Source organism: Natrix helvetica (genome assembly GCF_964273705.1).
Source record: "Natrix helvetica genome assembly, chromosome: Z".
Classification (NCBI taxonomy): Eukaryota; Metazoa; Chordata; class Lepidosauria; order Squamata; family Natricidae; genus Natrix; species Natrix helvetica.
In genome coordinates this window covers 31141753-31166770 of record NC_138554.1, presented here as the reverse complement: position 1 = coordinate 31166770, position 25018 = coordinate 31141753, and the positions used below count along the sequence as shown (strand labels likewise).

Genomic DNA, 25018 nt, shown 5'->3' with positions numbered 1-25018 from the left:
GATACCTAACTCACTAGGTAGAAAGCAGTACAGATGGCTTTGATATAGCATTGTAAAAAGTCAAGGAAGTGGCCTTGAAGTAAATATTAAGAAATCATTGTGTAAATAAAGAGTGGGAAATCATTCCTTAAAATCTGGGAAGGGTGATGGCATTAAGAAGAGACTCAGAATAATTAAAACCTGATTTATTGGGGCAAAGGAGAGAGAAGTACCAGATGTGCAACATTGTACTGTAGCCTATCAGTAAAATATATTGTAAATCTGGTCTTCCTGTGAATGGAGTTTCCTCATCCCATCTACATTAAAAGGTTGACATTGATGGAATCTCTTAATAAATAGATATAAAGTAGAACCCAAGCAATGAGATATGTTCTAAAACATGCTCACGCATATCGTATCTTCACTTAATTCATATATAAATATAGATAGCAGAAGCTATTGCTAATTATATTAATAAGATACTAGTATTAACATTGTGTCTCATTTTGATTGTGTGGTATTATACTGTATAATTAGATCTTGAGGGAAACAATTAACTGATTAATCAGTTTGCTAACTATACATCTAATCTTTTCCACACATTTGTTTGCACAGAAGTTTGATAATATTTATCTAATACTGCACCTATACTACATGGTCTAAAGAATATGCAGCAGAAGACTCAAATTCTAAGAATACCAGTAGTAAGTAATTTGTTGACTAAACATTTAACAGCAAAACCATATCCTGTTTTCTCGGTCAAGTTGTCATTTAATTAAACATGTCTGACTCGACTATTTGTTAGATCCAATTTATATTGTCGACATTGGAAAGAGAATTTAAAGAAAAGATAACATATGCTTTCCTACAACATAAAATGTTATATGTTGCAGAAAAAGGGTGTTTTTTTTTCAAAAATTTGGACTCAAATTAAAAATATTATGAATCAAAGCAATGAGAATCTATTTGTGTGGGGACAGGATTTTATATGAATGAATCTGAAGCAACAAAACTAAGGAATATTTAAAGAGCTTCTCAAAGGAGCTTTTTTATTTCTTCAAAAAGCAACTGGATTGTTTTTCCTTTAGGAAGAAGAACATGTTCTCATCCAAGAAGCTTCATAGGTTCTGATAGTAGGAAGATGGAAGGTTATGTACTGACAGTTGAGACTGGTTGAGATAGGATTGAAGGGTATGTTCTGATAGAGTGGTGGGGAAGTGTGAGTGAGTCAGATGTATGTTTATACTTCCTTATGCAATTAGAGAATTTCCTTCTTCAAGCTTTAGTGTAACAGTTTTTAGTAAGTGCAGATTTTCTAGCTTTGTATCATGTCTTTTTGGAAATCAAAATACCATACATGGCATAGGTCCATGCCTTTCATCTAATGTGTTTCCTTGTGCTTTTTGTAGGTATGTCATAAGTTAATAATGGAGAATCAAACTACTGTTCCTTATTTTCTGCTCCTGGAATTTTCCAAAGATCGTCATCTGCAGCTTCTACATTTCTTCTTATTCTTCATATTATACCTGGCAATAGCAATGGCAAATCTTTTCATCATCGCTGTAATAGCTTTTGACCATCAACTGCACAACCCTATGTATTTCTTCCTAATGAATTTGGCTTTGCAAGACCTGGGCATTGTTTCAGTCATTGTCCCCAAATCCATGATAAATTCTCTCATGGGCACCAGACAAATCTCTTACTTTGGTTGTGTTGCTCAAATCTTTCTCTTTATCTCCTTTGAAGCATTTGAATTGTCCCTCCTGACGGTCATGGCATATGATCGGTATGTTGCCATTTGCCGTCCACTGTACTATGAATTGTTGATGAATTGGAAAGTCTGCATCAAAATAGTGATTCTGGTGGGGGTTACAGGTATACTCTATGGAATGTTGCACACCACTGGCACTTTTTACACCCCTTTGTGTTCTAATGTTGTCAACCAGTTTTTCTGTGAAATTCCACACTTGCTAAATCTATCCTGCTTTGATTTCAATCTACTTGAAATTGGATTGCTTGGAATTAGTATAACTGCAGGACTTGGTTGCTCTATTTTTATTATCATCTCCTATGTCATGATCTTCAAGGTGGTGCTGAGAATCCCTTCTGTGAAAGGAAGGCAGAAGACCTTTTCCACTTGTCTTCCACACCTGATAATCTTTTGTATTCTTTTGGTAACTTCATTCCTGACCTACCTGAGATCCCCCTCTAACACCCCATCTTACTTAGATTTAGTATTCACTGTCCTATATTCCTTACTTCCACCCCTGGTCAATCCAATCATTTATAGCATAAGAAATAAGAATATCATACTTGTCCTAGCTAAATTGTGGAGATTCTGACATTTTGTTCTCTCGTTTTTTATTTAATACTGTTGCATTGAGCTTTTTATGTTTTTTGCTTTTGAGCTTTTTCAGTTTTCTCAGGAAGGGAAAGCAATGATAAAGGGAAACACAGTTAAGATAGAGATAGCTACTAATCATATCCTGCCAGATCAATGCTACCACATGGGAAGGTGACAAAGTATAATTCCATATCCTGAGTCACAGCCTTAACCCCTTCCTCTCAGCAGCCCCTCAAATATTGGAACTCTGCTGTCATGTCTTCTCTGGTCCTTCTCTTCACTAGACTAGCCATACCCAGTTCCCAGTTCCTACAATCATTCATCATATGTTTTAGCCTCCAGTTCCCTAATCATCTTGGTTGCTCTTCTCTGCACTCTCTTAACATTTTTTATAACGTGGTGACCAAAACTAAATGCAGTATTCTAGGTGTGATCTTACTAAGTCTTTTTAGAGTGGTATTAGTAACTTGATTGTATCCCTCTGTTAATGCAATTTAGGATAGCATTGGCTTTTTTGGCTGTCACCATACACTGTTGGCTCATATTTAATAGGTTGTTCACAAAGACTCCAATATCCCTCTCACAGTTACTGCTATTAAGCCTGGTTTTCCCCAGTCTATATGAGTACTTTTGATTTTCTTGCCTAAATGTACGACTTTACTTTTCTCTACATTGAATTTCATTTTGTTAGATAGGGCCCAGTGTTCAAGTCTTCAAGATGACTGAGAAGAGCTGGGAAATAGGTAATTGATTCCTTTACTGATGGAATATATATTTGTACTACAGATAGGCTCGGTTTAAAATGTCAGGTGGGTGTATAGACTTGCCTAAGCTTCCTTTTGTAAACTTATTATTGTGACCCACTTTAGTTTCAGTGTAGCTGTTGTTAAAATTTATGTAACCAACTTCCCTGTTTTAGAGAAGGCTGATGAATCATACATAGATGGTGCTAGTTTCAGGGGGCATTGGATGAAATAGATTATCTGGATCCTTTTCAATCAGGGTTAAGGCCATGTGACAGCATTGGGAAAGATTAAAATCATAATCTTGTTACTTCTAGCTACATCTTTTGGCACGAAGCAATTCCCAAATTTCCAATTTGATATCTTTGTTCCTCATGCTGTATATTATTGGATTTATTAGTGAAAACATAAGAGCATATAGCAAACTTGGTGTAGCCTGGAGGAAGAATTAAGAGGTAATATCAGATGAGCCAAGATTCTATTGCCAAGGAATACATAAAGAACAATGAGGTGGGGGATACAAGTGGAAAATACCTTTTTCCTTTCTCTACTGAGTATTCTCAGCACGGTGGAAAAGATCCACACATAGATTTTTTAAAAAGTGAAGAATAATTTTGGGATAAGAATTTGGATGTTACGTCACTCAAGAAGAGAGAACTGCCATTGCATCAGACTGATGCTATGCACTCAACATAAAATGCCAACCTATCTGAAGGTGAGAACTGGATATAACAATTCTATTTTGACAATCTCTGCTTGGATATGACACTACATTCACAAGATGATCTAACAAGCCAAAGAAGAAAAACCAACTTCGTGTTAACACTGTTTACAATAAAACTGACTGATCTTTATGTTATTATCCAAATTTTGTCTGTTAAAGGAAAAACCATTTAATGTGCCTTCCCCTTAGAACAAGAGCAAAAGAAATGTCAGAGATAAACCCTACTTACTTTTTATACCTAATAATATCTAAAATGTCTTAATCTAATGTCTTCCTAGAGGGATAATTATGCGATTGGGTGAATTAACTCTGATAATTTCTGAACCTGACTTCCAGAATGAAACAATTATTTCCCATTTAGAAATAGCCATTCTCCCCTTTTACAAATGAAGGTGAATATATGCATCCTAGGATAACGTTGCAGGATCCAATCTGGATCGGTCACCAGGACCAGAGGTTTTGTCTTCCCAGCTTTCGGACTCATAATGGACCCAGTCTTCAGGGAATTTCTCTATAGCAGAGTGTGTGTGTGCATTTTGGGGGTGTTCTCTGTTTGCTGTATATATGGTGTCTGTTGTAGTGGCTTTCTAGATGTTGATAGGGATGTTGATGGATGGCTATTAAATCATTGGCTTTATTTTTATCTTGATTTTCCTCCATTCTACTGTTTTTAATATTCTTTGCAGCAGCACCTCTTTCTTGATATTTACTCATAGACAATTTAAAACAAAAGATTGTAGTGAGCATTTGAAATATAGCATCTCAATTATTTTAAAACTTTACTTATAGCTATAGGTAATCCTCGACTTATGACAACAATTGAGCTCAATATTTCTGTTGCTAAGCAAATCACTCGTTAAGTGAGCTTTCCCCCATTTTATGAGCCTTCTTGCCACAGTTTTCAAGTGAATCACTTCAACTGTTAAGTTAGTAATACTTAAGTGAAGTATTAAGTGAATCTGACTTCCCTATTAACTTTGTTTGTCAGCGGGTTGCAAAAGGTGATCACATGTCCCCAGGACAATGCAGCCATCATAAATACATGCCAGTTGCCAAGTCTCTGAATTTTAATTATGTGACAATGGGGATGTGGCAACCATTGTATTAAAAATATTTTAAATCCCTTTAATGCCGTTACAACTTTAAATAGTCACAAAATGAATGGTTGTAAATTGAAGGCTATTTGTATTGATTTACAAGTTCACAAGATAGTAATGATTACTAGGCCCTGATAAAAAGATATATTTTTCACAGGGAGATCAGAGGATTGGTTAATTTGCATTGTTAACATTTTAGTGAAAGTGGCAAATCTCTTCAATTATATTTCATCTTACTACAGGAGACAGCATAATGTCATGTCAAACACAACATTATCTCCTTTATAAAGTCCTGTTGGGAAATCTTCAGATTTTTTTTCTGATACTATTCAGTCATGATCTGCACAACCCAATGTATTTCTTTTTAAAAGTTTGTCTACAGGTAGTTTTCAACTTACAAATAAAATTACAATGGAGTTGTATGAGGGAACTTACTATACACACCCAATTACTTTGAATTACTTTGACTGATACTTTACCAATAGTAGCTATAAATATAATAATAAACAAATCATAGATAATAAAAATCACAGGTCAGAACTTATATAAACATGAAAACATAAATATACATAATGTAAATATACATAATCAAATGTTCATAAGCTTAGTAAAAGAATAAACAAAAACTTAGGCATATTTAATAAATCTCATTTAATAAATGAGAGTGAGATTTATGATTTTATTCTGCAAAGTCTTTCTTCTTCAGTTTTAAATAGCAATAACCAAAGTTACCATGGCTGCATTTTATCTTCAGGCAACTGACATGGGACAAAATGTCATTAGATATTTTTCATAGTCAGGTAGATAGCATCAGCATGACACCATAAAGGGTAGTTTGTGATCTCCATGTAGAGGTTTCATTACAAGCCCAGCTGAGCTAGCAGTTCATGAACCCACTTGAGTGAGTCAAGTCTTAGAGTGAAAGAAACCTTTTATACTGCTTCAAGATCTAAGAGAAGGCAACCAGAGTTTTGGATTATGCTACTTGTTTAGACGTTTCATTTCTAAAATTTTATATTCAACTTATGTGCATTGACAAAATTTGCTACTCTAGAACATGCTTCATGCACATTTTCTCACTTAATTTATATCTGAACATGGATAGTGCAATCTACTAATTGCTAATTACATTAATGATATTGTTAATATTTTGTATAATTTTGACAGTGTGGTCCTTTGCTATATAATTAATTCTTGAGGGACATGTTTACTAAATATACATTCAACCTTTCATACTGATGATATTCTGCATATCTGCATGCAACAAAAGTTTGAAATTTTTTATCCAACACTTCATCCATGCTTCCGAGTCAAAGGTGTATGCAGCACAAGAGACAAATTCTGAGAAGGAAAGCAGCAACGGAAATGTAGACTGAAAATTTAATAGAAAAGGTATATCCTGTGTTCTGCAAATTGTCATTTAGTTAAATCTATGACTCATCTATTTGTTAGACTCAATTCTGTAATACTAACATTGGAAGAATTTAAAGAAATTATAACATAACACGGTACTTTAATATATTATTTAGGTGGAAGAAAGAAAATAAAGGAAGTATAGACGAATTAAGAAATATAACAAATCAAATAATAAGAATATTTGTGGGATTGGATGGGATTTATACACATCCTAAAAAAATAAAACAAATGTCTTTTTAAAATAATCATCTCTCTCCCTTATGCTGATACTGGAAAATAAAAACATATTTATACATTGTAAAAATGTAAAAACCAATGAAAGATCTGCTCCCTAATAGGTGAATTAATATCACTGGCATTATTTTTACATTCAGCTGCACTTAAGGGACAAACTTTGATGACACTTCTGAAATTGTTTCTTCATTATATACCACTAAAACTCTCATTCCTGTAATCTCAAACAGCAATACTGTGCACTATCGGACAAAATATTTTCAACCAAGGTAGGCTATCCACAGTCTATGACTTCCATGGATCTGAAATTTGACAAATGTTATAAACCATTTTGTGGACAGAATGCAAAATGTTGTAAACCCTCTTGATGTTTGATTGTGCAGTTCAAGATGGGATATTTTTAAGACAGAAACATCTCCGAATGTCTGTATTTTTAAGAGAATTTTCAGTGAAGGCAGTACTTAGAAGCAATGCCATTGTTTAAGACAATGAGGAATTTAATAAAGAAATTATGCCTCCCTGGCAAAGTGGCAAGCAATTCAATAGCAAAGTTGGAAGGGACCTTGGAGGTCTTCTAGTCCAACCCCCTGCCTAGGCAGGAAATCCTATACCATTTCAGACAAATGGCTATCCAACATCTTCTTAAAGACTTCCAGTGTTGGGTCATTCACAACTTCTGGAGATAGCTGTCCACTGATTAATTGTTCTAACTGTCAGGAAATTTCTCTTCAGTTCTAAGTTGCTTCTCTCCTTGATTGGTTTCTACTCATTGCTTCTTGCTCTGCCCTCAGGTGCTTTGGATAATAGTTTGACTCCCTCTTCTTTGTGGCAATCCCTGAGATATTAGAACACTACTATCATGTCTCCCCTAGTCCTTCTTTTCATTAAACTAGACATACCCAGTTCCTGCAACCATTCCTCATGTTTTAGCCTCCAGTTTCCTAATCATCTTTGTTGCTCTTCTCTGCACTCTTTCTAGAGTCTCCACATCTTTTTTACATTGTGGCGACCAAAACTCAATGCAGTATTCCAAGCGTTGCCTTACCAAGGCATTATAAAGTGGTATTAACACTTCACGTGATCTTGATTCTGTCCCTCTGTTGATGCAGCCTAGAACTGTGTTGGGTTTTTTGGCAGCTGCTGCACACTGCTGGCTCTTATTTAAATGGTTGTCCACTAGGATTCCAAGATCCCTCTTGCAGTTACTACTATTGAGCAAGGTACCACCTATATTATTCCTGTGCATTTCATTTTTGTTGCCTAAATGTAGAACCTTACTCTTTTCACCATTAAATTTCATTTTGTTAGATAATGCCCAATGTTCCAGTTTGTCAAGATCCTTCTGTATCTTAAGCCTATCTTCTGGAGTGTTGGCTATTCCTGACACCTTGGTGTCATCTGCAAATTTGATGAGTTCACCATTTATCCCCTCATCCAGATCATTGATGAAGATGTTGAAGAGTACTGGGCCTAAAACAGAGCTTTGAGGTACACCACTTCATACCTCCTCCATATAGATGCAGTTTCATTGAGAACTACACGTTGAGTGTGGTTGGTCATTCAGATATGAATCCATCTAGTGGTGATACTGTCTAACCCACATTTTTCTACTTTATCTACTGTAGTAGTAGGTTATGGTCTACTTTATCAAATGCCTTGCTGAAGTCGAAGTAAATTATATCGACGGCATTCCTCTGGTCCACTAATTTCATCACTTTGTCAAAGAATGCACTAAAATTAGTCTGGCATGATCTGCTTTTGACAAACCCATGTTGGCTTTTGGCTATTACTTTGTTTACTTCTAGCAGTTCCATGGGTCAGCCAAAGAGAAGAAGATTTCACCATGGCTCTCCTAAGGGCTGTAGGGGGAGGGGAAATGGTGCAAGCCTTTATATGTTTCAAAATGTTTCAAAAAGTTATAGTTGTTTAGTTGTTGATAAATGTTTGAGTTGATAAATGTTTGAGTTGATAAATGTTTGAGTTGTTGATAAATGTTTAAAAATGTTTAAGTGATCCTTAAAAAGTCATGGCTAGCATATTATGTGTCCATCTAATTTTTAATTAAATGTAGGTGAAAATTATTTAGGTATATTTGATAGGAAGATTTTAATTTCTTTAGGAAGATAGAGAGACAGAATTATGAATCATGCCTATGAAAAAATTACAGAAAGCTTATATCTAGTTCAACACTTATCTATGAATGGTTTGGCAAAGAATTACCCTTTTAAACACATCATTAAGGCAGCACATTTTATACTGCAATAAAATAAAATAATAAAGTGTGAGAAATATATGAGTGGCCACCAAGAATCGAAAAGACATATTTAAGAATGGAAAAGATGATTTTGCACACATATACATTTTTCTCTAATATTATTTCTTACATGTGCTTCCTTACAGTTATGTCATAATTTAAAAACATGGAGAATCAAACCACTGTGTCCTATTTTCTACTTATGGAATTCTCAAAACAACGTGATCTGCAACTCCTACATTTCTTCTTATTCTTCATATTATACTTGGCAACAGCAATAGCTAATCTTCTCATCATCACTGCAGTAGCTTTTGACAATCGCCTGCACAGTCCCATGTACTTCTTTCTCATGAACTTGGCTATGCAGGACTTGGGTATTGTTTCAGTCATTGTTCCCAAATCCATGATAAATTCTCTCATGGATACCAGATACATCTCTTATTTTGGCTGTGTTGCTCAAATCTTTTTCTTTTTCTCCTTTGAAGCCTTTGACTTCTCCCTCCTGACAATCATGGCATATGATCGGTATGTTGCTATTTGTTATCCACTGCATTATGAGATAGTAATAAATTGGAAAGTCTGCACTAGAATAATGGTTCTGATGGGGGTTACAGGTCTTCTCTATGGAATGTTGCACATCACCGGAACTTTTTCCATCCCTTTCTGTTCTAATGTTATCAACCAGTTTTTCTGTGAACTTCCATACTTGTTAAAGCTATCTTGCTTTGGTTTCAATCTAATTGAATTTGGATTCTTGGTTATTAGTATAATTGCAGGATTTGGCTGCTCTATTTTTATTAGTATCTCCTATATCATGATCTTCAAAGCAGTGTTCAGAATCCCTTCTGTGAAAGGAAGACAGAAGGCTCTTTCCACTTGTCTTCCCCATCTTATAATTGTTTGTATCTTTTTAGTAACTTCATGCTTGGCTTACCTGAGATCTCCTTCTAACATCCCAAATTGCTTAGATTTAATATTCACTATTCCATATTCCTTACTTCCACCATTGTTCAATCCAATCATCTATAGCATGAGAAATGAGAAAATCAAATCTGCCCTGTCTAAACTGTGGAGAGTCACATTTTGTTTCACCTGTGTTTTTTTATTGGATTCCCCTGCATTGAACCATCTGTGTCATTTGCCCTCATTTTTATTGGGAAGAAAAAACAATTGCAAAGTGAAACTCATCTGAGATACAGATAGAGCACCGGTGTCAAACTCACATTGCCTCAGTAGCATCATATATTGGGACTTTTTTTCCTCTTCACTAAATTGTGCGTGATCAACATGTGATGCATCTGGCCCACAGGCTGGGAGTTTGACAGCCCTGAGATAGAGCTTATCATGTCCTTTCAGATTAATTGTCCAGGTCAGCAGTGGAGGTGGTGGTAAATTACAATTCCATATACTGAGTCATTGCTATTTCAATCAAGCAAAGGTCAGGAGAGGAATATGAAAGATATGTCCAATTAATTATTTTACCATTAAAATATATATTTACTGTATACTATAGAAAGGGTCAGTTTAAAAGGGCACATGGGTGTGTTGACCTGCCTAAGCTTCCTTTAATAACATTAATTTGGCCCAGTTTAGTTCTGATATAGGTGTTGTTAAAATTTCTACAGAACTTAAAATAAAGAGTAATGTACTGTATTTTTCGGAGTATAAGATGCATCTTTTTCCCTCAAAAAAGAGGCTGAAACTCTAGGTGAGTCTTATACACTGAATGCAGCATTTTTGCCTCTAGAAACCCCACCCACTTCACCAAAATGGCCGTGCATAGCTTGTAGGAGGCTTTCAGAGAGCTTCTGGGGGCTGGGGAATGCAGAAATGAGTGAAGATGGGCCTTTTTTTGCTCAATTTTGCTTCCCCACCACACTCCAGGAGTACTTTATAAGCCTCCTAAAGGCTATGCGTGCATTTTTTTACAAAAAATGAGCCTGTTTTTGTGAACAACAGCCCCATTTTTTGCTTGTTTTTTGTGCCCCCACTCCCCAGGAGTACTCTGTAAGCCCACTAAAGGCTATTCATGCCTTTGGGGGGGAATCGGGGCCATTTTCATGAAAAATGGGCCATTTTTGAGAGGTTTGCAGAGTGCAAAAACTTTTTAAAAAATTGACTTCAAAATCTTGGTGCGTCTTATACTTCGAAAAATGTGGTGTTTAAATTTATTTCTGAACAGAGGTCTGTTATTGCTGACTGCCACTAAATGACTACTTTGCCTTTGAGAGTTGACCATTGGTTAAATTGGGGCATGAAAATGAAGAGGTGTCATGGCTCAATAAAGAACAGTGGTTCTATTCAATTATTTGCCTAGCAACAGAATAAACATTCCAAACAGAGACAGTTGGCTGCAGTAAAGAATGAAAGTTCGCTGCAGTCTATATAAGGCGCTTGGTTATCTCTGTCCTCTTTGCTGGAAACAACATCTGGCTCTGATCTGGATCTCCATGTATGTATTTCAGTCTTGAATCCTATACCTTGTACTGGCTTACAATCTTGATCCAATTCTTGAACTTTGAACCAGTTTTACACAATCAATTTTCACACTTTTTTAAAAAAATAATTCATAGGAAATACTTTTCTTTTACTTGACTTTCCTTGTTACATTGCTAACTCTGTTACATGGAAACAAAATTGATAGTCTCTCAATAAACCATGCCTATATGAGAGAATTAAACCTGAAAGAGACAATAGATGAAAAATTACCTAGCTCCTTATTTTATTTATCACATTTTCTTTTTCACTGCAGTCAAAATACTCTTATGCATTACATGATATATAAAGCTGATTAATCACTCACAATATATAATTTCCTAAAAAAAAACACTACTCAGACCTAAAAAGTATAAGTAATTAAAACAAAAGTTGATGATGATATAAAATGCAAACAAGCAGGCCATTCTTCCAATCCTGATTCCATCTGGTTCTTTATAAAAAGTAAATTGCATAACAGATCATTTTCTGTCCATATTTTCCAGTTAATGAAACCCATTTTTGGGGGGTACTGATTCACTGATTGGTGATCATGTGATCTCCTACTTTGATGCCCAAATATGTCTTCTAGGTATATGCCTCTGTATGCTAGATGCCAATAGGTAACAAATAAAATCATTTAAGTTATGATTTATTTAAATGTTTCAAATTCAATTTTGAGGAAGGAACTCGAAACAAAGACTTGCATTTATTTTTATAGTTTGCATAACAAAGAAACATCAAAGTAAAAGTTGATTGACTTAGGAAAAAAAATCATCTGTCCAATCACATGATGAAAAATTAGACATTCAATAATATGTAAGCATAAGGAAAGAGCATTATATTCTGAACAAAAGCAAAAGAAACATTTGCAAGGGAAAAACCTAAGATACATTCTCAGCACTATCCCACTATCATCCTCGTCAGCTGGATCCCAAGAAGTCCGGTGGATAACTAAGTCATTGTTAAATTCCAGTTTATCCCAACCAACATGCTCCAGAAACTTTGCATTAGCACTGTGATAGATCTTAATTGTCCCACGTTCCCAAAACCTATAAGATCTATGGTTTGAGTTATAACCAACAAATATTAACTGCCTTGCACGAGTTTGTCCCTTTAACCTAATCTGTGCTGGAATATGCACCCATGCAGAAACTCCAAACGTATGCAAGTAGCTCAAATCAGATTTCCTACCATGCCAATGAGTAAATGGTACTTCTCCAGTAGAAGCATTTACAACATTGTTCAGTAGATGATTAGCACACATCATGGCTTCACCCCATAGTGTTTCAGGCAATCCTGAATTGGATAACATGGTTCTAGTCATGGCATGTAATGTTTGCCCCCTTTGTTCTACAAACGAGTTATGTTGTGGTCTATAAGGAGCAGAACGTTTATGCTCAATACCAGCTGTTTTTAACATTGTTTGGAACTTATAATTGGTAAACTCCGTCCCATTATCAGTAACTACAGTAATAACCTTGGCTTTCATCTTTCTTTCTGCAAACCTCAGCCAATTAAAGAAATGTTGAAACATTTCTGTCTTGTCTTTCATTAAATAGCAGAAAACATATCTTGAATAATGATCCATGATACTCAAAACATAACAGGCACCTCCCAAACTGGGTTTCATAGGTCCAATTAGATTAGCAAAAACAAGTTCCAGAGGTTCCTTTGTTTTAAACCCATTATATCTGTTTGCTGGAGTAACCTTGCTCTTTTCCTGACTACACACATTACAATTTAAATATTTACTGCAAGGTTTTAACTTTACTCCTTCTGACAACTTAACAGTTTGTTGCAGCATCTTGAAATTAATGTGTCCCATACACCTATGTAGCAGATGTATGCATTCATCATATGGTTTCACATTATCATACACTGAGTTAGCAGTATGGGCATCAGATATAAAATATAAACCATTTGTTATTTTGGCAGTAATCCTATTACCTTCTTTTTCAATGATACAGTTATCTCCCCTAAAGGTTATTACATAGCCAATATTAACTAGAGCTCTTACTGATAACAAATTAAATTTCAGTTTATGTATATACAACATGGATAAATGCTCATTTACAAATAAACACCTTGCCATAACTTTACCAGATGCTTTCACCCTCCATCCATTTGCCAAAGATACATGTTGCTTGCTGGCAGACATTTTTATAAAACAATTCTTGTTTCTAGTAATGCATTGTGATGCTCCACTATCATCAACCCATGAATCATGGCTTATTGGTGCATTTCTAGAGATAGTCAAAGTAGACATACCTAAATAGCCATGAGCCTTTTTCTTAGCCTTTCTAGTATTCTGTTGTTTTGCATGTTTACAGAATTTAGCTATATACCCCTTAGCCCCACAAGAAAAACATTTTCTAACAGTATAGGCAGTTGAAGGTGACTCTTCATGTTGTGATGGTTTCTCTCTCAGTTCTCTTTCCAACCTTCTTGTGGACTCTTCCAACAATTGTGCAGTTATGTCAGTCAATGTTAGTTCATTTCGGGTTAGGACCTCAAGGGAAGATACAAAATCATCATAACTCTCATCCAGTGAGGACAGAATGATGTAAACTTTATGTAACTCTGAGAAAATAAGTTCTTTTTCATGTAGCTCTTGGAAAACCCCTTTCACACAGTTTAAATGAGCTAACATATCTCCACTCTTCAGAAGACGTGCCCTAAACAGTTTGCGGATAAGATGTATATGTGCACCTACAGTGTCATGTACATATATCTGCTTCAAATTCTCCCAACATCTTGCTGCAGAATTCTCCCCACGAATATGAACTAATTGTTGATCAGTCAGCATTAGACCAATTATACACAATGCTCGTTCGTTGCATCTTTGAAACTCTGCTATCTTTTTGGCATCATCCTCGACATTTGGATTCCAAGAAGTCACATCGGGTGGATTATGTACAGCATCCCACAATCCCTCAGTACGCAGGAGTAGACTGCTCTTCATAGACGAGGAAACATAATTTGTTCCATCCAACCGGGTTATCACTGATAGACTTTCTGATGGTGTGTGTGCCATCTTCTGCATAATAGTAACACTTACAAACTAAACAGCTATCTATATACAGTATTGAATATCAACACCAACTCTCTTTTTAGCTACGTCTGGTACACTCTGGGCCCATAACCAGTGTTAAGTAAGCAAGCTCCCCATTAGGAGAGCGAGCATGCAAAGAAGCATAATGCGAGTGGTATGGATGAACACGCACAAACCAGCATACATGGACACTGAATAGTATAAAATATAGTAGTTTACTATGTGTAAATATAGAGTTATTCAGAGTTCAGTTTACAGTCCAAGTCATACACAGTTCAGTCATTCAGTTATCAAATAGTCAGTCTAGCAAACAAAACAGCTAACAGTAGCAAGACTCAGTAACTCACGAGCAGTATCAAACAGTATCCACGATCAGCATCCAACAAACAGAGAGCTAACAGCCATTCTGGCTCCCTCTTATGGCTGCTTGAGGTAACAAGCCAATTACATCTCTCTAGCATTTAAAGTAACAGATACATTTGTTACAATCATGGCTTATATACATTGCCAAGCCAAGACTAGGGTTACATCCCTAACATCTACCGTTGACCTCACTCAATTCCTAAAAGGTCTGTAGGGAGCATGCATAAGCACACCAACGTGCCTACCATCCCTGTCCTAACAACTCCATTTATTCATATCCATTTCATGTATTTATAATCTTGTATATTCTTATATCTATTATCTTATACACACTTGACAAAACAAATAAAATAAATTTAAAAAATAAAATTTATTATTATTAAGCAAGCCTGAAATGCAGATTGCAAAAACAATTCTTATTTATACAAAGATACTCCTTGGTGCTAAAAAATAGTCTGCCAGTGGGTCAGAGCCAGTTATGTCAGTGTGATAAAGGGCTGAGATTTAGTAGAAATCATATACCAGTAGTAATATTATCAGAACCACAAATTCTTCATAGATAGTTCAGGAGTTAATCAAAGCAATAGTGATATGGTTTTTTATGATTTATCAGGTCTGTCTGCTTTTGTTGATTACCCTATGTGCCATTTTCCTTAAATATAATCATTCATATTTTTAGTTCATAATTATAGTATCACAATGTTTTCAGGATGTTATAATAAACTATCACCAATCAAAACAATTTATTTACGACATTTCACGATCTCAACAGAATTGGTGATTGTAAGAGGCTCAATATTATAAAACATTTGACAAAGGCACCAAATCAAAATTTATAATGTTAACAAATAATATATATTTGATGGGACATATCTAGTCAGCTATCGTAATCTGATTGGAATTTCTAATAACCTGACTTAAAAAAATTAAGGTGAGGAACAAATTGGTATAGCAAAAGGAAATTATCATTGTTTGCCAAATAATCACCAACCTAACAACTTCCAAAAGGCAATTTTGATATCTTTGTTCCTCATGCTGTAGATTATCGGATTCATTAGTGAAGGCACAACAGTATATAGTGCAGTAAATACTTGGTTCATTTCAGATGAAGAATTAGTTGGCAATATCAGGTGAGCAAATATAGAACTGCTAACTAATAGAGAAACAACAATAAGGTGAGGGATGCAAGTGGAGAAGGCCTTTTCCCTTCGCTCAGTTGAAGGCATTTTCAGCACAGTGGTAAAAATCTGTACATAAGTCAAGATGATGAATGAGAGAGAGCCCACTCCTAAGCATGAACTAAAGACAAGAACCCAGGTTTCATTCAGATAAGAACCAGGACAAAAAAGCTTCATTAACTGTGGAACTTCACAGAAGAACTGATTGATGATGTTGGAGCAGAAAGGCATTGAAAAAATATTCAATGTGTATAGAGCTGCATGCAAAAATCCAACCAGCCATGCCCCACCAGCCATTTGTAGGCAAGTGGACCACTTCATTATGGATGCAAAGTGCAAGGGGTGACAGATGGCAATGTATCTGTCATAAGACATGACAGTGAGAAGGAATAAATTTGATGAGAAGAAAAAGAAATAGAAAAACAATTGTGCCACACATTCAGAATATGATATCCATTTGGACTTCATGAAGGTATTAACTATATATTTGGGTATAATAGAAGATGTCCCACCAAGGTCACCAATAGATAAATTGATTAGAAAGAAATACATTGGTGTGTGCAGAAAATGATTGAACAGAATCAGCAAAATAATCAAAAGATTTCCTACCAGTATAAAAAGATACATTAACAAGAAGATATTACTGTGTATAATTTGAACCACTTGATTTCCAGAAAATCCAATGAGCATAAAATTCAATATGCTTGTAGTGTTGGACAGGACATTATGCCATTCCCTGTAGGAAGATGAAATTTAAATTATATACAGATTTCTTTCACATTGAAAAAATACGTTCTTTTCTAAGAGTAACAATGCTTTTATAATTGAGTAACAGCTTTTTGTTCTGCCTGTATTTTTTGATATGCTTACTATAAGTGCTTTGGAAAGACCCAGCTATCAGAAACAGCTTATACTAAACTGAAATGTATGTAATTATAATTTTCATATAATTTTAAATTCTAATACTATTAAATATAACGTAGTAACTATATACAACATAATTATATTGACTCACATTAATATTACCTTCTATTTCTCTACTATGTATGAACATCTTTTTTTTTCATTCTGTCTCCAATCTTGCCTTTCCTGAGGAACATTCTACCAGAGAGCAGATTATACAAATGCCACCTTCACAAATTTATCTATGCAAATTTCACCAATCCTCTGGCCTCTCTAGGAAATAAAGTATTTTTCATGCCATAGTAAAAGCTGTCCAATTTTGCCAATGAACTGGTTGAGATGCAGGATCTCAAATACACATTGAAAGTTGTATGTTTTAAACTGTTCATAAGTGGGTATTTGTGCATAAATTAAAAATTAAAAACAGTCAAAGCAGTAGAATTAAAAGGTTTAAAGAAAAAAATAAATAAAATACTAATAGATTTATATTCTCTAAACTGAATCAAATTGATACATAGGCTGACAAATTTATACTTTTCTTGCATGCTATGTTTTTCTTTAAATGCTTACATTCAGTATTTACATTCAAAGACATTACCTGAAAACTTCCATTTCCTTTTCTACTTCTCTTCAGACTTTATTATTCTTTCTGATGTCGTATAACCTGTCCTCTTTATTTGCAGGTTCAGACTTCTCACTTGGGACTCCTTAACTGTTATTATACTTAGGAAACTTCATTTTGATATATTTGAATGAAAGATATCAGAGATTTTCTCTCATTTCTCCAAGCACCTCAACATTAATAGACCCCAATTAAAACCAAATGGGAAGAAAAGAGTTGAGTTTTCTAACTATAATAATGATTTTTTTGAATTTGTACTCTAAGATTACTTTTCATGTCTATATCAGAGGTGGTTTGATAATGTATAAGTCCAAATAAATAAATATATATCTGTCACCAATATTATAATGATGCAAACTTCAAGGGACCGACTTAGAACTTCCTCAATTTTCAGGAATCTACCCTACATGGAATAATCAGGCAATGTTAAAAACATCTATGCACATGAGAATAATTGTGCAAAGTTTTGATGGAGGCTGACATAATTCTACTATTTCATCACCAAGCATATTGTGTTTCTTTACATTATTAGAAAAATGTACAGATGGCTACAACCTCATTGATAGTTGTCATCAATTAGCACCGATCATATTTTTATATTTTCAATGCCTATTACAGTTTTAAATGCATTAGCATTAGAATCAATAGGATATAACAGAATAACAGAATAACAGAACAGGAAGGGATCTTTGGAGTCTTCTACTACAACAGTTCACTCTTACAAAACCTTATACCATTCCAGCAAAGGACTTTCCAATTGCTTCTTTAAAACCTCCAATAATCAATAATTTGTTGTTTTTTAAAAGGTACTCATTGTTATTATCATTATAAATCCTTCTTTTTTCCAGTATCATAATAATTTTTAAGGTGAAAACCATAAATTATAAATATTTATGTTTGTAATACAGAGAAGAACTGGGCAAATATGCACTTGAATATTCATCATATGAGTGTGAGAATACTACAATGGTTGTAAATGTAAGAACTGATTGAAAGTCACTTTTTTTCATTGAGGTTGTTACTTTAAATGGTCACTAAATCAATAGGTGTAAGTCAAGGATTATCTGTGTTCTGTATAATTATAACCCATATTCTGAAAGTTTACTCAGTCTTTCGTTTTACCTAACACATTTTCCAAGGAAACTTTTTTAATTGCTATTTTTTACTTTGCTTAAGCTATTTAGTTTAAACTATTTAGTTTTTTTTAAAAAAAGGAATAAATCCAGGTGTGCATTATGGTCATTTGAAATACAGCAATGTAGTCTGACATCCAGGTTTATTTCATTGCTGGTTTACTTTAATGCTTAGATAATAAACGTAATATAGAAGTGGAACCTGGCCTGATGACTGTGCTGCCTAGGTTTGGATGGTACAATGTATTTATTATTTATTTTAGACAATCTTTAAATGTTGTACCTTATGATTCTTGACTAATGTGGTGTCCACAAACCTAGGCTCCTGCTTGGTGTCAAAGCCGATAAGTCACTGGACACAAGGTGTGATACAGAATTATACTTTTATTTTGGTACCAAGATGTAAGTACCCTGTTTAAAAAGCTAACTAAGGGCCAAGATTAGAATCTTACAGCAGTTTCCATAGTCAAGGGATGGTCGCATGCAACTCTTTTCCCTTCCCCTAACAATGCATGAATAACACATAATATTGATTGGTTATTTGGATTTCAGCCCCCCCCCCCCAAAAAAAACCCTCTTACGCTTATTATGTTAAATAGCTAAATGTTATGTCAGCTGTTTTTCATCTCAGGTCACAGGTATCTTGCAAAGTGTTCTAGCTATGTGGATTTGGGGGTTTTCTTATAAGGGAGCTATTCTTGTTCCTAAAATTCTGGCTAGTGGTTTTAAGGTGCTAACTTCTGTCTCACTGTTAATGTGCAGACACCCCCCACCCCATTCCTATATAAGAATAAACTGTTTTTATCTGAGGCAGCAAAGCCGTGACTCCTCCTTCTGCAGAGAAAAGTAAAAGCAGTTTAAAACTTTTGTCTGAGGCAATCCTCCCCCCCTCCCCCCCCTCATCTTCTGCAGTGAGAGAGACAGGAAGGAGCAAAACTCTTAATTGTCAAGGCAAAGAAATGAAGACAAGAGAAAATGTTTTATCAGAATTCATATTCCTCACTCTCATGTCCATTCCATCCATACCTGGGTCCTATCTCCACATGTGATCCTTCCTCTGATCCACAGGACCTCACCTGTGCATACATTCCATCATCTGATCCTTCAAATGTATCTTGTCTTTTTATATACACTTGAGAGTATATGTACCAAAGATAATTTCCTTGTGTGTCCAATCACACTTGGCCAACAAAGAATTCTATTCTTCTATTCTATTCTATTCTATTCTATTCTATTCTATTCTATTCTATTCTATTCTATTCTATACAACTGGGAAGATGGGATGCTGAATTTAGTTTGATTTTTGAGTGAATAAAGATCAGGATACAAAACAAGAGACTTCTTGGAAGGAAACCTAAAGTGACTTCCAGTAATATCCGTTTTAAAGTTGTCCATTCTGTCCGATTGGTAAATTTCAACTTGCATTTTACCTATGTCATTCAGTGCTTTGGAGAGCATCTTAGTTAATAATAACAGTGGTGGGTTCCAACTGGTTTGGCCCCAGGCCTGCCATGCCCCCAACTGGTTCCCTGATCACTCGTCCCACCCACCTGCCCCAGCCAGTCACTCCTCATCTCCCGGGCAGCTTGCCTGCCTAAGCTGCCTTGCCTGCCTAAGCTGCCACATGGTGCCTGCCGTGCGCCCCAACTGAGCTACCTCCTCCTGTCTACTGGTAAGTCTCACTAGCCCCCCCCCTCCTGGCCCTTACTGCGACTTTACTGGCTTGCAACTTTACCTTCCCCTGCCCCTTCCAGGAGTCCCCATAAGCCCCATTATGGTTCCCAGGGGGCTTCGGGAGGCTAGGCCCAAAATAGAGCATGGGGGTGCCTAGCAAGCCTCCTTGCAGTCCTCTAAAAGCAAAAATGGGCTGTGGGGCAGGCCTTCAAGAGAGAAAGAAAGAAAGAAATCCTCACATTTGGGTATCTCCAAATGCATGGAGCAGAGGTCTTCAAACATGTCAATTTTAAGACTTGTGGGCTTCAACTCCCAGAATTCAGCTCTGCTGGCTGGGTAATTCTGGGAGTTGAAGTCCACAAAACTTAAAGTTGCCAAGCTTGAAGACCTCTGACATGGAGCTTGACTTGAGAATTTATTGAAAGTGCTGCTACCCAACCTTGCTCAGGCTAAGTTAATCGATAGTGGAACTCTAGGAATGCCAGATGGTCAATGGGCATGTTCTTAGTTTCAAAATGTCTGGCTTTTCTTCCTCCCTAAGGGAGGAAGACCTTCTGGGGTTCTTCATAGAGAGGGAGGGAGGGAGGGAGGGAGGGAGGGAGGAAGGAAGGAAGGAAGGAAGGAAGGAAGGAAGGAAGGAAGGAAGGAAGGAAGGAGGAGGTGGGGAAGATATATGATAGATAGATAGATAGATAGATAGATAGATAGATAGATAGATAGATAGATGATAAATAGCTAGATAGATAGATAGATAGATAGATAGATAGATAGATAGATAGATAGATGATAGATAGATAGATAGATAGATAGATAGATAGATAGATAGATAGATAGATAGATAGAAAGAAAGAAAAAGAGGGAGGCAAGGAAGAAAGAAAGAGGGAGGGAAGGGAGAAAGAGGGAAGGGAAGGGAGAAAGAAAGAAAAAAGAAAGAAAAGAAAGAAAGAAAGGAAGGAAGGAGGGAGGGAGGAAAGGGAGAAAGAGGAAAGGGAAAGGGAATGAGAGATGGATGGATGGATGGATGGATAAAGAGAAAAGGAGTGAAAGGAAGGACCACAATGCACTAGATGCAGCTTCAGAGGATGCTTTGAAACACATAGCAATCCAGGGCTAGAAGGGACCTCAGAGGTAATCTAGTCCAACCCCCTGCTCCAGCAGGAGACCTTATATCATCTTGGCTATTTTGTTGTCTCTAACAATAGAGAAAGTTCCAGAAATCCCCAGGCTTGCTAACCTCTTCCCCCTAGTTAAAAAAAACCTAGAGCAAAAACTTCATGCACTATTAAAAAGAAGGGGGCTGCTGTGTATTGTTTAATGGACTGCTAAATTGGCAAAGTGGATGCCAAAATTGGCCATGCCCATGCCATCACATGACTGCCAAGCCACTCCCACATGGTTACATGACCGCCAAGACACTAAGACACTCCCATCTGGTCACATGATTGCCAAGCCACATCCACAAAATAAGCCATGCTCACAGAACGGGTAGTAAATTTTTTTGAAACCCACCACTGAATAATAGCCTTACTTTCCAGAGGTTTCTCAAGAATTGCTTTGTTACCAGGCCTGGGGTTTTTTAGGGGATTAATGACATCTTGAGGTTGCTGATCAAATCTCTTGCGTGTACTTTTTACTATGTGTTTGGCATGCTTAGTGTTTTATTCTTTATTTGCTGTATCTGATAACATCCAGGCAGTGTGAAACCAGTTGTATATTACCTCAAGGAAATAAATATTTTTTTAAAAAAAATGTATATGGGATGTTCACAGTGTAAAAATCAAGAAGCATCATCCCAAGAATGAAGATTTATTTTTATCTCAAGTCAGTCTAACTAACTGAAATGTAATGTAGGAATGTTCTAAATGGCATCAATAAGAGGAGTTTTTACTAATGGCAGTCACTCAAAATTTAGCTAGCCAAAAATATGAAAAATGTGTAATTTGAGGCTTGGACAAAGAACTTAACTCTAATAGAAAACAGTATCTTTTTTCAAGGAACTTTATAAAAATCCTCACAAAAATGTATATTAAATTATGAAAGGCATTGAAAATTGGGCCTCAGTAAAATGACTTCATGTGATGAATAAAGTGCCGTTTATTTGAATAAGTTACCTGAAAAGAAGATCCAGGGGGTAGGTTTCATTCTGTTTTTATCCAATTTGATTAGAAAACTCAGAACTGATACATTACAAATTGGGGTTATGGTGAAGACAAGTCCTGCTTTTACTCCACTTTGTCTCCAAAGACTTTTCACCACTTAATTTCCTAAAATATAGGAATTAAATAAAAACACCTGGGATCTACTTACAAAATATGTGGCCCTACCAGGATTCCTGATCACTCTCTTTTAAATCTAGAACCACAGCATAAGACAGTTACTCTCAGTTTAAATCTTGATTCACTCAGCTGGGTTCCTGAACTGTTACCTCAGCTAGACTGGTGATAAAACCATCTGCATGGAGACCACACTCTTTTCCCTTTGTGATGTCATGCTGATGCTGCCTGGCTCAGTATGAAAAAATTCTATAGATACTTTGCTCTCATGTCAGTGAAATAAAATACAGCCATGGTAACTTCTACCTGATACCACAAAGATGAAAAAAATATTTGCACAATTAAGATCATTAACTTTACCTTCTACACATTCTAAGTTTTTGTTTATTCAGCTTATGTGTTATTGTCTATGTTTATCTATGCTTTTATCTTTATATATAAGCTCTGTTTTTGTTGTTATTAATGTTAAATGTAGAGGTGTTATAAAGGTTTATGAAGCCATGAATAGAGACAATTATGTTTTCTTTCCCTCTTTCCACTAAGGAACAATGATAGTAACTCATTAGTTATTTTTTCCAAAGTAATTACTACCTGTAATCCCAGGAAAAAAAACTGACTCTGAAAGACAATGGAGCATAAGTGTAGATACAATAGAAATTCAATAGGAGTGCAAGTGAAATGAAGTTCTCAGTGATGTAGTAATGATAGACAGAAAAAAAAAAATGAAAACCAACTGATACCCTGAAAAGGTATGCCTAGTATGTAAGAAATTACAACGCAGTCCTGACATCTCTATTCACAAGTAGCTCGTATTGTATTAAATTTACTGCCAGGTAAAGTGAATATGGCATTTTAGTTCCATTCTTATTGAAGATCTATTTTTCAGAGTAGATAAAATAAGTTTACATTTTGGTTCTAATTCTTTTGTTAGGTTGTGTGCAACTCAAAATCTGAATTAATCCAATGAAACTGAACACGAGGTAACTGATAAATAGCTTTATTATTGATCAAGATCAAATCTGGGCATTTTTAATCTCTTGCCTTAAACAGTGCAGGCAGAGAGAGAAAGCAAAAGCTGCACACCTACTAAAACGTTTTTCTTTTTATACATGGTCCATGCAAAACCATCATTATGTTAGAAATATAATTTCATATCCATTAGTCCAGCAAACCTCTCTTTTTTATCAGCGCTCTGAAAACAACGGACCTCAGAAAGGGAAAAGGAATACATTTTCTGGCATATAACCCAAAGTTTGCTAGAGTTATTATCTTACTTTATTAGTTACAACAGGCAGAATTCACATTTTGCATTTCACAAGTAGTTACTTAGCTAGGCTACTTGGCAATTAGCCTCGAGACTTTATCTTTGCAGGTAGTGCATTATAGAGCTCAGCTTTGCAGGGAATCAAAAGCTGGGTTAAGTTACACTCTGTACATGTTCTGATCCTTTCAATACAGTTAATTCTTTGTTTACATGTTTGCAGAGCCCCTTTAAAATATCACCACGGGCAGAAGCAGAAAAGTGCATTAGATATTAAATTAATATAGTGCATTAATATTAAATCTCAGTATTTTCTCAAATCATCTCCAGTAGGATCTGCTATTCCAAATCTCAGCACAATTTTTTTCAGAGCACTCCTGGTTTGCAAATTGGATGATATGGGCCATAAAAATAGGAGGACCTTATTGATCTGATCAAAGTTTATTTGAACTAGCTAACATTTCTATTCCAATGATGGAAGTATTCTAGGTGATCAGCCTTCTGAAATGAACTAAAAGAGGAAAATATGTACATTGATATTTATCAATAAATGTCCCATGTCTATCTGTCTGACATATAGATTCCAGAAGAATCTCCTAGCAGTCCCTCACTTTCAAAAGATAAGGAAGATGGAAGTGGACAGGGATTGTTTTTTCTATACTAGACCTACTCTTGATATTCATTCATCTTCTCTATTAGCTTTTTGGAAAGTCCTGAAAACTGAATTGGGTATAATTTTGTGATACAGTAACAAAAGCCATGCTTATTCTCACAGTACTACTATAATTTTTAGTACCAATGATCCCTCCCTTCCCTTATTTCTGCTCAGTTGTCACTGACTCACACAAAACTTCACACAAAATCATAAAATAATCTACAAGAAGCAAGTGATTAAAAAAGAAGTGATAAATAAATTAGAGATAGGAGTTTGGACTGGCTGTCTTTAAGGAGAAGAAATGACTACCATTGCGTTACGTTGAGTCTATGTATTCAACCAGAAAGCCAGCATTGTGAGTCTTCTTTTTGAAGATGAGAACTCTATATAGAAATTTCATTCTGACAGTACATCCTCAGTACATCCTCAGTACATCCTCAGACTAACAAACTGTAAAAAGACAAATTTAATGCTCACACTGTCTATAATAAAACTGACTCACCTATATTCTATCACCCAAATTATCTGTTAAAAGATAATATGATCAATATATCTCCTGTAAAATCAAGAACAAAAGAAACTGAAGAAATAAACCATAATTATTTTATATGCCTAACATCATGACTTTCAATGTC

The 25018-nt window shown here is 35.6% G+C and overlaps 3 protein-coding genes across 3 annotated transcripts in view; 2 read left to right on the top strand and 1 right to left on the bottom strand.

The window, feature by feature from the left end:
* Window positions 1–1406: 1406 nt before the first annotated feature.
* On the top strand, window positions 1407–2321 carry LOC309381888 (olfactory receptor 14J1-like; the record flags this gene model as incomplete). The annotated part of the gene is made up of 1 exon (XM_081933204.1): window positions 1407–2321. The coding sequence occupies one exon, from the start codon at window positions 1407–1409 to the stop codon at window positions 2319–2321; it is 915 nt and encodes a 304-aa protein (XP_081789330.1).
* A 6636-nt stretch (window positions 2322–8957) lies between these two features.
* Window positions 8958–25018, top strand: part of LOC309401381 (olfactory receptor 14J1-like) — a gene marked incomplete at both ends in the record, with an annotated part of 42762 nt that continues 26701 nt past the window's right edge. Inside the window, one exon of the mRNA XM_081970451.1 lies at window positions 8958–9220. Coding sequence (XP_081826577.1) covers window positions 8958–9220 — 263 coding nt within the window. The remainder of the gene's footprint in view (window positions 9221–25018) is intronic.
* Window positions 15668–16330, bottom strand: LOC309381744 (olfactory receptor 14J1-like; the record flags this gene model as incomplete). The annotated part of the gene is made up of 1 exon (XM_081933030.1): window positions 15668–16330. One exon carries the CDS (start codon window positions 16328–16330, stop codon window positions 15668–15670), a length of 663 nt encoding a protein of 220 aa, XP_081789156.1.